Raw genomic sequence first — 15,117 nt, forward strand, 5'->3', positions numbered from 1 at the left:
TATTCTCCGTGTTGGATATTGCTAACTCCTTGCCTTGCTGCAATCTGTACAATTGAAGTAATGAATATAGTTTAAGAATAATAACGAAGTGAATGTCTGGGATAAGTTCACCCTTTATCACACTTTGATCCAGGTGGCGCAGGTTGCTGAATTCTGTTTTAGAGGAATAACACCCCCCAACTTCAGGTCACGCCCTCCATCACACATGACCCACTCACCTCTCCCCACCCCCAGGTACTACCTTTAAAATTTATTGGTGGATGGGGGGGGGGGGGGAGAATCCAGAAGAGGCATCCAGGGATCCAGGGGGGTCTTTGGCAGGACTAATCACCCTTCCATGTGCTGCTCCGGCTTCCAAATGGAAGCCCCCCACCCAAGTGTGCAAAAATCAATATAGTACAAGTAAACCTCTGAATTAACCTATGAAAAATCAACTTGTATATGTTTAAAAGTTCTGAAAGGTGTTAAGAACCTTCGCTATAAAAATGCTAAATAGTAGTAGTAGTAATTATCAGAAATGTGTGAAACAAAACAAAAAAAGATAGCTATAGAAATCTAGATAAAGGACAATTGAACAAAAAAGAACCAAAAATGTTTCCCCTGTGCACATCCCCACCTAATAAATTTACATGATTTTCCAGCCTCAAGTGGGCTGACTAGAATATGGTTAAAAATGTACAAAGACTTATCCACTGCTAATGGTGCCAGATAAAGCTGCGGCTGCTGTTTGTGAACTTAAACTTAACAAGTTATAAACTTTAACAGTGGCGAACTGAAAACTCAAGACAGCTGGCTGTTTTTTCCTGTACCCTAAAGATTTCTCCTGGAAACTACTAGTTTATAAGTTAAAATCAATGGTAAAAATTTGCTTCTCCACACAGGAATATTTTCAGACAGTCTGACTGAGCTACAGTTAGGTAGATAAATTCTTCATAAATTGACTTCTCCATGGTATGTTTTCTGAATTATTGGTCAGTAAAGGAGCAACTGCATTTAAAAAATAACATCCAAGTGTCAAACAAAGTTATATAACTTGTTTTCTCAATCCACAGACCCCTCCACAGTCCAGATGTAGCTCAAATTGCCATCCGGGTTACAGGAGATTACCCAGGGAAGGAGAGCCCGTCTGCTGCTATGACTGCATTCCTTGTGCAGAGGGAGAGGTCTCCAACCAAATCAGTGGGTGATGTCATGGAACATGAGGGTTGCATATCGCTGTAGATTCTTTATGATGGTCCCTGCTCTGTGAAATTAAGCAGGGGAGAAATCTATAGAGACTAGACTAATCCAAAATTTGGTTGGAATTATTTTTCTTTGGAGGATACGAGAAATATCTCATCAGTTATGGTCCCCTCTTGAATAATAATAATAATCCTCCCTAATTGTCACGAAATGCCTAGCTAGGTGCCCTTTTACAAAGCTGCAGTAGGGCTACCGTAGCAATGGTATGTGACAAATCGGCTCTACCCCTGAGTTACCGCAGGAGCCCAGCAGTAGTGCTGCTGTGTGCTGAATGCTATTTCCAGTGATAATTGGGCAGCGCAAATTACCGCTGGGATTGCATGAGAGCCCTTACCACCTCATAAATAGGAGATGGTAAGGGATCGTCAAGGAAATGGCCACAGAGCGAGTGCTTAACTTGTCACATGGTTATTTCCGTCCTTTTACCTGCTGCAGTAAATGGGGGGCCTCGGTGCACGGTAAATCCACTTGTCAACACCACCACAGGGGTCCTTTTACTGCAGCTTGGTAAAAGCAGGGCTTTTTTTGAGGGGGTACTCGGGGGTATTGAGTACCGGCACCTTTTCCATTGTCTGATCCATGGACCCCAAGTTTTAATGAAAGAGCCCAGGCTCTACACAACAATTCTGCCTTGTGATAGATTCTTGACTGATTGCAAGGAGCCTGGCTATTGTGGGGTGGGTCCCTCAGTGATTACCTCACCTCTGAAGGGTGGCCTAGCATTTGAGTACCGGCACCTTTTTTGCTAGAAAAAACGCACTGGGTAAAAGAAACCCTTAGTGCACTCTCTTTAAGAAGAGTGTGCATGTTTATCAACAAATGACTGTCACGGCTGTCAGAGGGGATATTTACACCACTGCCCCTTTAAATGTGGCTGAATATTCTCTCCTGAGATGCTCAATGCTATTTAACCCAGCAGGTCAAAGGACATAAGATACAGAGTACTACCCATTTTGGTGTGGATACTGTGAAATGATCGATAATATAAGAAAACTATTTTCACTGGTCTAAAACTAATGCTATTTATGAGATACTTAGGCAGTATTGTTCATTCTTAGATGGCGACATCTGTTGGAAGTGCCCAGAAGACCAATGGCCGAATCAAAGAAGAGACGCCTGCATTCCAAAAGTGATAACCTTCCTGTCCTATGAAGAACCTTTGGGGATAGCACTGACTTCCATCAGCATTTTCTTCTTTCTGGTCACTGCTTTCATCCTAGGAATCTTTATTTATTACAGAGATACTCCCTTAGTGAGGGCCAACAACCGAGACCTCAGTTACATTCTCCTCATCTCCCTCATGCTCTGCTTACTCTGTTCCTTAATATTCATTGGACATCCAAACAAGGTTACCTGCATTCTCCGACAGACTGCCTTTGGGATCACTTTTGCTATCGCTCTGTCGTCCATACTGACAAAAACAATCATTGTGGTCATGGCCTTTCATACCACCAAACCTGTAAGCAAGATCCAGAAGTGGATGGGTTCCAGGGTCTCTGTTTCTGTAGTCCTATCTTGTTCCCTTATTCAAATTCTTCTATGTGTTACCTGGTTGCTCACTGCTCCCCCATTCCCATATCTTAACATGCGATCAGAAACTGGAACAATATTAATTGAATGTAATGAAGGGTCAGTAGTTGCATTTTACTGTGTTTTGGGTTACCTGGGATTTCTGGCTAGTATCAGCTTCATCATAGCTTTCCTAGCAAGAAATCTTCCCGACAGTTTCAATGAGGCCAAGTACATCACCTTCAGCATGCTGGTGTTCTGCAGTGTCTGGATCTCCTTCATCCCAACATATCTAAGCACCAAGGGCAAGAACATGGTTGCAGTGGAGATATTTGCTATTCTGGCCTCCTGTGCTGGCCTCCTGGGCTGCATCTTTATCCCCAAATGCTACATTATTCTGCTGAAACCTGATAGGAACAACAGGAAATATCTAACAAAAACTACTAGAGGAAACATTCAGATACACACCACCACATAAAGATAAATGGATGTGTTATCGTTTTATATTTATTTTAGTGCAAATCACTGAGCATTCAGGCCTTAGCTTGAATAGATAATTTTCATATTTGAATTTATTATTATCATTTATGCACTCCACATTGATCAACAGTTCTCAAGACAATCTTTGGGACACACATGGAGGGGAATTTTTGAAAGGGACGTCCTCGCAAAACCCGTATTCTTGAAACAAGATGAACGTCCATCTTTCATTTCGATAATACGGTCAAGGACGCCCAAATCCTGAAATTTGGTTGTCCTTAGAGATGGTCGTCCCTACACTTGGTTGTTTATGATTTTCAGCGATAATGGAAACCAAGTACGTCAATATCAGAAACAACCAAATGCAAGCCATTTGGTCATGGGAGGAGCCAGCATTTCTAGTGCACTGGTCCCCCTGACATGCCAGTACACCAACCGGGCACCCTAGGGGGCACTGCAGTGGACTTCATAAATTGCTCCAAGGAACATAGCTCCCTTACCTTGTGTGCTGAGCCCCCAAAACCGACTACCCCCAACTGTACACCACTACAATAGACCTTACAGGTGAAGGGGGGCACCTAGATGTGGTACAATTGGTTTGTGGTGGGTTTTGGAGGGCTCGCTGTTTCCTCCACAAATGTAACAGGTGGGGGGGGATGGGCCTGGGTCTGCCTGCCTGAAGTGCACTGCACCCACTAAAACTGCTCCAGGGACATGCATACTGCTGTGATGGAGCTGGGTATGACATTTGAGGCTGGCATAGAGGCTGGAAAAATGTTTTTTATATTTTTTTTTTGGGTGGGAGGGGGTTGGTGACCACTGGGGGAGTAAGGGGAGGTCATCCCAAATTCTCTCCGGTGGTCATCTGGTCATTTCGGGCACCTTTTTGTGCCTTGGTCATAAGAAAAACACGACCAGGTAAAGTCGTCAGTGTTCGTCAGGGACGTCCTTGGTTCTTTCGAATATGGGTCAAGGACATCCAACTGTTAGGCACGCCCAAGTCCCGCCTTCGCTAAGCCTCTGATACGCCCCCTTGAACTTTGGCAATCCCTGCGACGGAAAGCAGTTGGGGATGTCCAAAATCGGCTTTCGATTATACCGATTTGGAAGACCCTGTGAGAAGGACGCCTATCTTCCGATTTATGTCGAAAGATGGGCGCCCTTCTCTTTCAAAAATGAGCCCAATAGTCAACCAGGTTTTCAGGGTATCTACATACTTCTAATAGCACTATAGAAATGAGTTAGTTGGATGGGAACAGCTGAAGGAAGAAGAACAAAAGTGGGCAAAACTAAAAGGAGCTATTTTAAAGGCAACAAACCTTTATGTTAGAAAATGACATAAAAGTAAGAGGAACGTAGAAGCTGAAAAGGTAAGGGAAAGAAGATTGATTATTTATTTATTCATTCAGAACACTTATACCCCGCTTAATACCACTTAAAGCAGCCTCAAAGCGGCTTACAATGAACTGAGGAAACAAATACATTACAATGTCAGTATAGAAGGGAGAAGGGAGAAGGGAAGGGATGGGAAAATGCACTATGGCTGTGGCCAGATCAGAGGGAGAAACAAGTACAATGAAATCAGGAAAAGCGGAAAAAGTCCAAAATAGTCCAAGTATGCTGGTAGGAAGGATGTCAGGTGATATTCAGAGGCCAGGGTGTAGGCTGAACCCCCTTTTGCTGTCTGTGCCAGTCTCTGATGGTAGAGAAGGGATGAGAAGAGAACGACCGGACAGGCCAAGGCGAAAAAAAAAAAAAGCAGGCTGCAGAAGAAGTTGGAAGAGTCTGGTGACTCTTTTTCCACAGAGCTGGTTATGTGGATCAGTTGGTCCCCTGGGCTTTGCACTGCTGCCATTTTATGGGCCGGTTCTGGGATCACACAGCCCTCCTTCTATATCGCCACTCCGTGCTAGCCTTCATACGTTACAAGACGACTCAGAAAGAAGAGGTCAGGAATAAATACCTGGGAAAACTAAGAGAAGCTGAAAAAGCTGTCAGGAAAGTGAAGAGGTATTATTATTTATTGCATTTGTATCCCACATTATCCCACCTATTTGCAGGCTCAATGTGACTTACAGAGTGTAGTTATGACATAGTCAATTCAAGAGAACAGGTACAGTGCTTAATGTTTGAAGATTAGGTACGGGAAGATCTACAGAATCATTTCATCGTAACAGGAACAATTATTGATGTTTGAAGGTTAGGTAAATGGAAGAAAAGATAGCTGATACGGTAAAGTTGGGGGACAAAACATTTTTCAGATATATAGGTTATAGGAGCTCGGAGAGGTTCTGGCAGCTATGCTGTCTGACCTCTTCAGTGCTTCCAAATAACTGGAAAAGGGTGGATGTGGTCCCTCTGTACAAAAGTGGAAGTAAGAAGGATGTTGGAAATTACAGACCTGTCAGTTTGACCTCTGTGGTGAGTAAACTAATGGTAATGCTTCTAAAGCGGAGGATTTTGAGGTTTCTCAAATCGAATGAACTGCAGGACCTGAGGTAGCATGTTTCACTAGAAACAGGTCATGTCAGACAAATCTGGTTGATTTCTTTGACTGGGTGAACAAACAGTTGGATTTGGGAGGCGCTCTAGATTGGATTTTAGCACAGGCGACTGATAAATAAACTAAGTGTCCTCAGTATGGGACCTAAAGTGACTGACTGGGTTAAAAATTGGTTAAATGGAAGGAGACAGAGGGCAGTAGTAAATGGAGCTTGCTCTGAGGAAAGGGATTTTATCAGTGGTGTACTGCAGGGGTCGGTCCTCAGGCCAGCTCTTTTTAGCATCTTTGTGAGTGACATTGCAGAAGGGCTGTCTTGTAAGGTTTGTCTCTTTATGGAGGATTCCAAACTCTGTAATAGTGTGGACACCCCAGAGAGTGTGGATGGCATGAAGAAGGATCTAGCGAAGCTTGAAGAATTGTCCGATAATTGGCAACTGAGGTTTAATGCTAAGAAATGCAGGGTCATGCATTTGGGGTACAAGAATTCAAGGGAATGGTACAATATAGGGGGTGAAGTGCTTCTGTGTACGAAAGAAGAGCGGGACTTGGTTGTGTCTGATGACCTTAAGGTCTCCAAACAGGCAGAAAAAGCAACAGTCAAAGCCAGAAGGATGCTTAGGTGCATAAAGAGAGGGATGACTGGCAGGAAAACAGAGGTGATAGTGCCCTTGTATAAGTCTCTGGTGAGGCCCCATTTAAAATACTGTGTGCAATTCTGGAGACTGCACCTATGAAAACACAAACAGGATTGAGTCGGTCCAGAGGGTGGATACAATTCTAGTAAGCAGTCTCAGTCATAAAATATATAGGGGACAGGCTTATGAACCTCAACATGTTTACGTTCGAAGAGAGGTGGGTGAGAAGGGATAAGATAGAGACGTTTAAATACCTCAGTGGTGTTAATGTGCAGGAGGCGAGCCTTTTTCAAATGAAGAAAAACTCTGGAATGAGGGGCATATGATGAAAAGAGGAAATAGCCTTAGGAGGAATCTAAGAAAATACACATTCATGGAAAGGGTGGTGGAACAGTGGAATGGCCTCCCGGTGGAGGTCGTGGAGATGAAGACCGTGTCAGAATTGAAGAAAGTGTGGGATAGGCATGTGGGATCCCTTAGGAAAAGGAAGAGTTAGTGGTTACTGAGGATGGGCAGACTGGATGGACCATTTGGCCCTTATCTTCCGTCATGTTTCTATGTTTCTATTTTTGAATATCATTAATTACTTGTGACCTTAGCGTTAGCCATTGTTAGAAGCAGGATGCTGGGCTAGATGGACCATCAGTCTTACCGAGTATGGAAATTCTTCTGTTCTTAGATTCATCTGAAAATGATAGTTGCAACATTTTCATAAAGGAAGCCAATAAATCTTATAATAAGCCAAAAAATGTGTATTTTGCCGCAACATCATTTCATGTCAAACACAATATAAAAATGTTTTCATGCATACTTGTGTAAAAACATTGTGTAAGTTTTAGCATCCGTAGGTGCTTTTCAAACACATATAAAATGAACATAAATATTTCAAAATTCATAGGCTTGTAAGTGGCAAATATATGGGTGAATTGTGTCCAGCTTAAATTGTAAAACGTTTACTCTTGCAAAAGTAAAGAAGCAAACTTACCTCCTCTCCATGACAATTGTAGATCATTGGCTTGCTTTATTTGAATTTTTTAAAAACAAGATTGTCAAAGCATTACAAAACTCTATCTGTATAAACGTAAGTACATAAGTATTGCCACACTGCGACAAACCAAAGGTCCATCAAACCCAGCATTCTAATTCCAACAGTGGCCAGTCCAGGTCAAACATACCTGACAAGATAACGTAAAAGTTCAATACATTTTATGCTGCTTATCCCAGAAATAAGTAGTGGATTTTCCCCAAGTCAATTTAATAATGGTCTATGGACTTTTCCTTTAGAAAGCCGGCCGGACCTTTTTTAAACCCCACTAAGCTAACCGCCTTTACCAAATTTTCTGGCAACAAATTCCACTAATGAAATATATAAACACTAGTAGAAAAGGCCCGTTTCAGGCACAAATGAAATGGGCGCTAGCAAGGTTTTCCTCTGAGTGTGTATGTTTGAGAGAGTGTGTGTGAGAGTGACTGTGTGAGAGAGAGTGAATTTGCGAGTGTGTGTGTGTGACAGAGTGAGTGAGACTTTGTGCGAGTGTGTGTCTGTGAGAGACAGTATGTGTGCCTGGGGTCCTTACCTCCCACCCAGTTCCAGTGTCCCCCCTTCCTCCGTGTTCCAGGGTCATCCCCCCTTCCGTGTTCCAGGGTCGTCGTCATCCGTCCGTCCCCCTCCCTCCCTCCCTCTCCCCAAGTTTCAGGGTCTTCCCCCCCCCCTTTTAAAAATTTTTTGTAGTTTTTGTACAGTTGGTGCATTCCCCCCTCCTCCCCTCTCATCCCCCCTCCAAAGTCCAGACCCCCCCTGCCTCCCTCCTTCCATCCGAATTCCAGACCCCCCCTCCGAGTTCCAGACCCCTCCCTCCCACTGTCCGAGTTCCAGACCCTACCTCCTTGCCTCCCTCCCTCCGATTTGCAGACCCCACCTCCCTCCCTCCCTCCGATTAGCAGACCCCCCTCCCTCCAATTTCCAGACCCCCCCCCCCCCCGGGAGTTCCTGACCCCTGGACCCCCCTGTCGCAACACTCTCGAGCCCCCCTTCCCGCCGCCAAACCTCCCCCGCCGCCGTCGCATACCTGTGCTGGCGGGGGACCCCAACCCCCGCCAGCCAAAGTCCTGTTCTCGGCCGTGCAGCATGGAGTCGTGGAGGAATGATAAAGTTGGAATCAGTTTGTGTTCGTGCGTCTGACGTTTGACACACACACACAGATTCCAACTTGATCACGTCCAGTGATGTCAGCTGGGGCATCGGAGCCCAGCGAAGAAAGTTACGGACACAGGCAGCCAGGTTCATAGTGAGTATCTCTCTATATAAAACGCACCTCCAACATTCTAATGAAGCCTCAAGTCTCCCAACGTTCTAAAATGTCAGGGTGTAGATCGCTTTTTCTCCATGAGTGTCTGCCCCGCCCTCACGTGAAACGTGATGACGTCGAGGGCAGAGTAGTTACACTCCATGAATCGCATCGTCCACCCACTCGTGACGTCAAACGCATCGCCTGCAAGAAAGAAGGGAGGACTACCATCACCCCGCCCTCGCGTCACAACGCACTGACACGGGAGGAAAGCAGCATAAACATGGGAGGGAGGGAGCGAGCCAGCCTGAATGTGGGAGGGAGGGAGGGAGGCTGGCAGGCAGACTGAACGTCGCACAGAGGGAGGGAACGAGCCAGCCAGCAAGCAAGCCTGTAGGTGGGAGGGAGGGAGGGAGCCAGCCTGAACGTGGCAGTGGGAGGGAGGGCCACGACCCTGCAAGGTGAAGGGAGAGGGGGCCACAACACTGAAGCTGGGAGGGGGGAGGCCAATGAATCGCATTGCCCACCCGATTGTCACGTCACACGCATCGCCTGCAAGAAATAAGGGAAGAATAACATCGCCCCGCCCTCGTGTAACAACGCGATGACGTCGCAGGTGGAGCACTGACACGGGAGGAAGCGAGGGAGCGAGCCAGCCTGAACGTGGGAGGGAGGGAGGGACTCAGGCAGGCAGGCAGCCTGAACATCGGAGGAAGGGAGGGAACGAGCCAGCCAGCCTGAACATGGGAAGGAGCCAGGGAGGGAGCCAGCTTGAACATGGCAGTGGGAGGGAGGGAGTGCTACGACCCTGAAAGGTGGAGGGAGGGGGGGCCACAACACTGAAGCTGGGAGGGGAGAAAAAAGGAGAGGGGAAGGGGAAGGAAGGGGGGGGAGGGAGAAAGAGGGCGGGAGACGGAGGGGGGCCCCTGCCGCACACTCTCAATCTTTCTCACACACATTCTCATTCTCACACACACAGCCTCACTCTATGTCACACACACACACACTCGCACATTCACTCTGTCTCTCACTCTCATACTCTCTCAAACATACACATTCCGATGAAAACCTTGCTAGCGCCCGTTTCATTGGTTTCAGAAACGGGCCTTTACACACACACACACACACTATATATATATATAAGGCCAAAAAAAGTTCTTAATGCTATTATATAAACCATGCCTAACTTTAGGCATGGTTTACAGAATAGCGCATCCCCTTTCAGCTATGAGTGTTAGAATTTATGCACCTAAAAAGAAACGCGTGTGAATTCCAATTATTGCCAATTAGTGCTTATAATTGGTATCTGCCAGTTATCATCACTGGCTCGTTACTCAATTAAGGTGCACGTGTAAATTGGATGCATGCCCAATTTAACATGCATAGCTTGCTGTGCCTTATATGGAATCTGGGGTTCAATGGTGATGCCATGTGAAGTTTGTGGAATACATTCAGGATTTATTTCAAGAAATGATGATTTATGGGTGGCTTTTGTAAACCACCTAGTTATAGGTGGTACTGAATTTTTTTTAAATAAATAAATTATAGAGAAACTGGCTGGGAGAAAGGGGGACAAAGGACTGCTGATGAATTGTTGCAGCTCCTGCACCCCAGGAGTGAGTTCTGCAAAGACTGAATTTAAATTGGACTCAGTTTTCAGACACCGATCCTCACACTCCACCAATAATGCTTCAAAAGTGCATAAGTATTGCCATACTGGGAGAGACCGAAGGTTCATCAAGCCCAGCATCCTGTTTCCAACAGTGGCCAATCTAGGTTACAAGTACCTGGCAAGATCTGAAAACAGTGCAATACATTTTATGTTGCTTATCCTAGAAATAAGCAGTGGATTTTCCCCAAGTCCATTTTAATAATGGTCTATGGACTTTTCATTTAGGAAGCCATCCAAACCTTTTTTAAACCCCGCTAAGCTAACTGCTTTTACCACATTCTCTGGCAACAAATCGTGAAGAAATATTTTCTCAGATTCGTTTTAAATTTACTACTTTGTAGCTTTATTGCATGGTCCCAAGTCCTAGTATTTTTGAAAAGAGTAAACAAGTGATTCATGTCTACCTGTTGCACTCCACTAAGTATTTTATATATCTCTATTATATCTTCCCTCAGCCGTCTTTTCTCCAAGCTGAAGAGCCCAAGCTGTTTCAGCCTTTCCTCATAGGGAAGTCGTCCCATCCCCATTTACACAATAGAGTATCTGCACCCTATCATATAAACTGTCAGCTTAAGGTAGCAAAGCTGTTTCTGTACTGCTCTCTTGTCCACAATAAAGAGACACCAGGAATTCCATAAACTTCTTCTTCCTATTCTGGTCAAGCCAAACTTCAAGATTACTCAGCAAACCATTATCCACGTATCCTACATTTTCAACATTCACAGCCCAGATACATTTACTTACAATAAGTATAAGGGAACTCTCTAAGGTGTCATCTATCCTCTCAGCAGATCCTGCCTTGGTAAAAAAAAAACTTTTCTAAACACATTCACTGTTATGTATCCGCATATCCATTGATTTAATAATATCATTTGAATATAGGGTTACCATATGGCTCCAGAAAAAGGAGGACAGATTGAGCCAGTCTGTTTTACTTCCATTGCTTTCAGTGGGAGCAAACCCCGGACTGGATCAACGTGTCCTCTTTTTTCTGGAGCCATATGGTAATCCTATTTGAATATAATGTCTGGACCCAGTGTGTAGGACAGCGGTTGGCTCCCTATGGGCCCCTTTTACCAAGGTTCAGCAAAAGGGGGCCTGTACTAGCATTGGCACGTCTTTTTGACGTGCACTGAGACCCCCTTTTACCGCAGTGGGTAAAAAGTAGGTCTTTCTTTTTTTTTAGGAAATGGCCAAACGGCCAGTGAAGCACTTGCCACATGGTCATTTTGGGAGGGAGCCCTTAGTGGTGGCGGTAAGGACTCCCACACTACCCCGGTGGCAACTGGGCAGCGACGGCACTGCCCAATTACCACCGGATACATACCGGTGCTACATAAATATATTTTTGTAGCACCAGATATGACATGCTGGGGCCCTTTGTTATTTTATTCTATTTGTTTTTATTTTACTTGTTTTATTCTTTCTCTCTTGATTTTACTTTCTCCTTTTCTATCATGAGTCATAGTTCCTTTTCCTTTCATTTTAAGTTGTTATTTTATCGTTTGTAAACTACTTTGATTTTACGAAAGGCAGTATAGCGAGATCAAATAAACTAAGCTAAACGAAACTAAACTTTTCAGGTGGAAAGACAAAGTTCTCTAAAATAAAGACTAAGGGGCCCTTTTACAAAAGCGCACCAAAATGTGGCCTGCGGTAGTGTGGGCGCGTGTATTGGATGCACGCTGGACAATTTCTCCACCGCATCTGGAAAAAAGGTTTTTTTTTGTGGGCCAGGAAATGGATGTGCGGCAAAATGAAAACCAGTGTGAGTCTATTTACAGCCTGAGCCCTTAACTCCACCCATTGACTTAGTGGTAAGGGATCATACGTTACCCATGTGGTAACCGTCCAGCACATGCCAACTGCCGATTACCGCTAGGAATGCCCAGTGGTAGAAAATTATTTTCTACTGTGGATTTTTGGCGCATACCAAACTCAGAAATACCGGCAAGTGCTAATGCTAGCCGAGAATGCCAATTTGACACACGCTGCACACGCATAGGCCCGTACGTGCCTTTATAAAAGGGCTCCTCTATGTTTGACATATATTGCATCTGAGATCATTTAAAGTGTGTGAGGTATTATTCACTGATGCTGAGCCTTCATTTTATCTCTCTCTCTCTCTCTCTTTCTATTATACTGTCTGATATATATATAGATATATAGATATATATAGTAACATAGTAGATGACGGCAGAAAAAGACCTGCACGGTCCATCCAGTCTGCCCAAGATAAACTCATGTGTATACCTTACCTTGATTTGTACCTGTCTTTCTCAGGGCACAGACCGTATAAGTCTGCCCAGCAGTTTTTCCTGCCTCCCAACCACCTGTCCCGCCTTCCATCACCGGCTGTGGCACAGACCGTATAAAAGTCTGCCCTCCCCTATCCTCGCCTCCCAACCACCAACCCCTCTTCCCCCCACCTGCTCTGCCACCCAATTGTAGCTAAGCTTCTGAGGATCCATTCCTTCTGCATAGGATTCCTTTATGCACATCCCATGCATGTTTGAATTCCGTATAATAGAAAGTTCACATGGGTCCTTCAATCCGGATTTACAGGCAGAAGGAAAATTATTCTCTCATAGCTTATTCCTTATTTATTTTTGTTACATTTGTACCCCGCGCTTTCCCACTCATGGCAGGCAACGGAAGGTTAAGTGACTTGCCCAGAGTCACAAGGAGCTGCTTGTGCGGGAATCAAACTCAGTTCCTCAGTTCCCCAGGACCAAAGTCCACCACCCTAAGCACTAGGCCACTCCTCCTTCACACCTGAAGGTGACTTCAGAGACCCTTTCCTGGTAGCTACAGGATAAATTGAATTAAGGAATAGAGGCTTACAATAGCATTAGAGCTGGTGTAAGTGCTTGAACCAAAAAGCTGGAGATAAATGCATAACGTATAGTATTTTATAAGTTAAATGTGTGTGAGTCCCGTCCACATTCCATCGATCCTTTGGTTGTGACATAACGTTCTTGTAGAAACCTTGTGGTGACTACTTCCCTCTCATCAGTGGCGTTCAGCATGACCCCCCCCCCGGCAAAGGGACACCCCCCACCCCGGCGAAAGACCCCCCCTGGGTGCACGCCGCTGGGGGGGTGCCGCGTGCCGCTCAGCGTCGTTGGTTTCCATGCTCCCTCTGCCCCGGAACAGGTTACTGTTCCGAGGCAGAGGGAGCATGGAAACCAACGACGCTGACCGGCGCGCAGCACCCCCCAGCGGCGTGCACCCGGGGCGGACCGCCCCCACCACTCCCCACTTGGTAAGGTTCGATAGATAGTGAGGTTTAGATTCAATAGGCTGGCTGTAATCAAATTAAGGAGTCATGGGATAGGAGGCAATGTCCTTCTGTGGCTTAAGAATTGATTACTGGACAGAAAACAGAGGGTAGGGTTAAATGGCCATCTTTCTCAATGGAGGGGGTGAATAGTGGAGTGCTACAGGGATTTGTACTGGGACAGGTGCTACTTAGTTTATTTGTAAATGATCTGGAAATCGGAACAACAAGTGCAGATGACACAAAACTATTCAAAGTTATTAAAACACATGCGGATTGTGAAAAATTGCAGGAAGACCTTAGGAAAGTGGAAGACTGGACATCCAAATGGCTGATTAAATTTAATGTAGACAAAGGCAAAGTGATGCTTATTGGGAAGAATAATCCAAATCAGATACTATGGTCCACTTTAGGAGTCGGCACTCATGAAAAATACCTAGGTGTCATTGCAGACAATACACCAAAGTCTTCTGCCTGGTGTGTGGCGGTGAGCAAAAAAGTAAATAGGATGCTAGGAATTATTAGGAGAGGAATGCAAAAATATTATAATGCCTCTATTTTACTCCATGGTGCAACCTCACCTTGAGTACTGTGTTCAGTTCTGATCACAGTATCTCAAAAAAGATATAGTGGAATTAGAAAAGGTTCAAAGAAGGGCAACCAAATTGATAAAGGGGATGGAACTGCTCCCATATGAGGAAAGGCTAAAGTGGATAGAGCTCTTCAGTTTGGAAAAGAGATGGCTGAGGGGGATTATGATTGAGGTCTACAAAATCCTGAGTGGTGTGGAGCGGGTGGAGGCGAATCAATATTTCACTCGTTCAAAAAAAGGACAAAGACCAAGGGACACTCAATGAAATTGCATGGAAATACTTTTAAAACAAATAGGAGGAAGTATTTTTTTCACTCAAAGAATAGTTAAGCTCTGGGACCCCCTTTTGCTAAGGCACGCTCATGTTTTCAGCACGCGCTAAAATTGGGTGTGTGCTAAACATTAGAGACGCCAATGCATTCCTATGGGCATCTCTATCGTTTAGCACACACCCAATTTTAGCGCGTACTAAAAACGTGAGCGCGCCTTAGTAAAAGACCCCCTGGAACTCATTGCCGGAAGATGTAGTAATGGCAGTTAGCCTTTCTGCATTTTGAAAAGGTTTGGACAAGTTCCTGGAGGAAAAGTCCACAGTCTGTTATTGAGATAGACAAGGGGAAAGCCACTGCTTGCCCTGGGATTGGTAGCATGGAATGTTGCTGCTCAGTTTCTGCCTGGTACGTGTGACCTGGCATGGCCAATGTTGGAAACAGGATACTGGATCATTGGTCTGATCTTATGTTTTATTCTTAAGTCAGGCTGTGTTCGATCAGCTAAATTTAATTACCAATTAAAATTTGGTCAATTGGTTGATTGAGTAACTAAGAGAGCAATTACATTTTCTCTTTTTTTTTAACCTGGAGCAATGGAGGGTTAAGTGATTTGCCCAGGATCACAACGCGCTACAGTGGGAATC

General features: G+C 44.9%; 1 protein-coding gene across 1 annotated transcript in view; it reads left to right on the top strand.

Annotated features, from left to right (window-relative positions):
• Positions 1-3,229, top strand: part of LOC115464456 (vomeronasal type-2 receptor 116-like) — a 32,274-nt gene extending 29,045 nt beyond the window's left edge. The window contains exons 3-4 of the mRNA XM_030194836.1: positions 1,053-1,179; positions 2,301-3,229. Of these exons, the coding sequence (XP_030050696.1) occupies positions 1,053-1,179; positions 2,301-3,229 (1,056 nt within the window). The remainder of the gene's footprint in view (positions 1-1,052; positions 1,180-2,300) is intronic.
• The last annotated feature ends 11,888 nt before the right edge of the window (positions 3,230-15,117 follow it).

Source organism: Microcaecilia unicolor, chromosome 3 (genome assembly GCF_901765095.1).
Source record: "Microcaecilia unicolor chromosome 3, aMicUni1.1, whole genome shotgun sequence".
NCBI classification, from domain to species: Eukaryota; Metazoa; Chordata; class Amphibia; order Gymnophiona; family Siphonopidae; genus Microcaecilia; species Microcaecilia unicolor.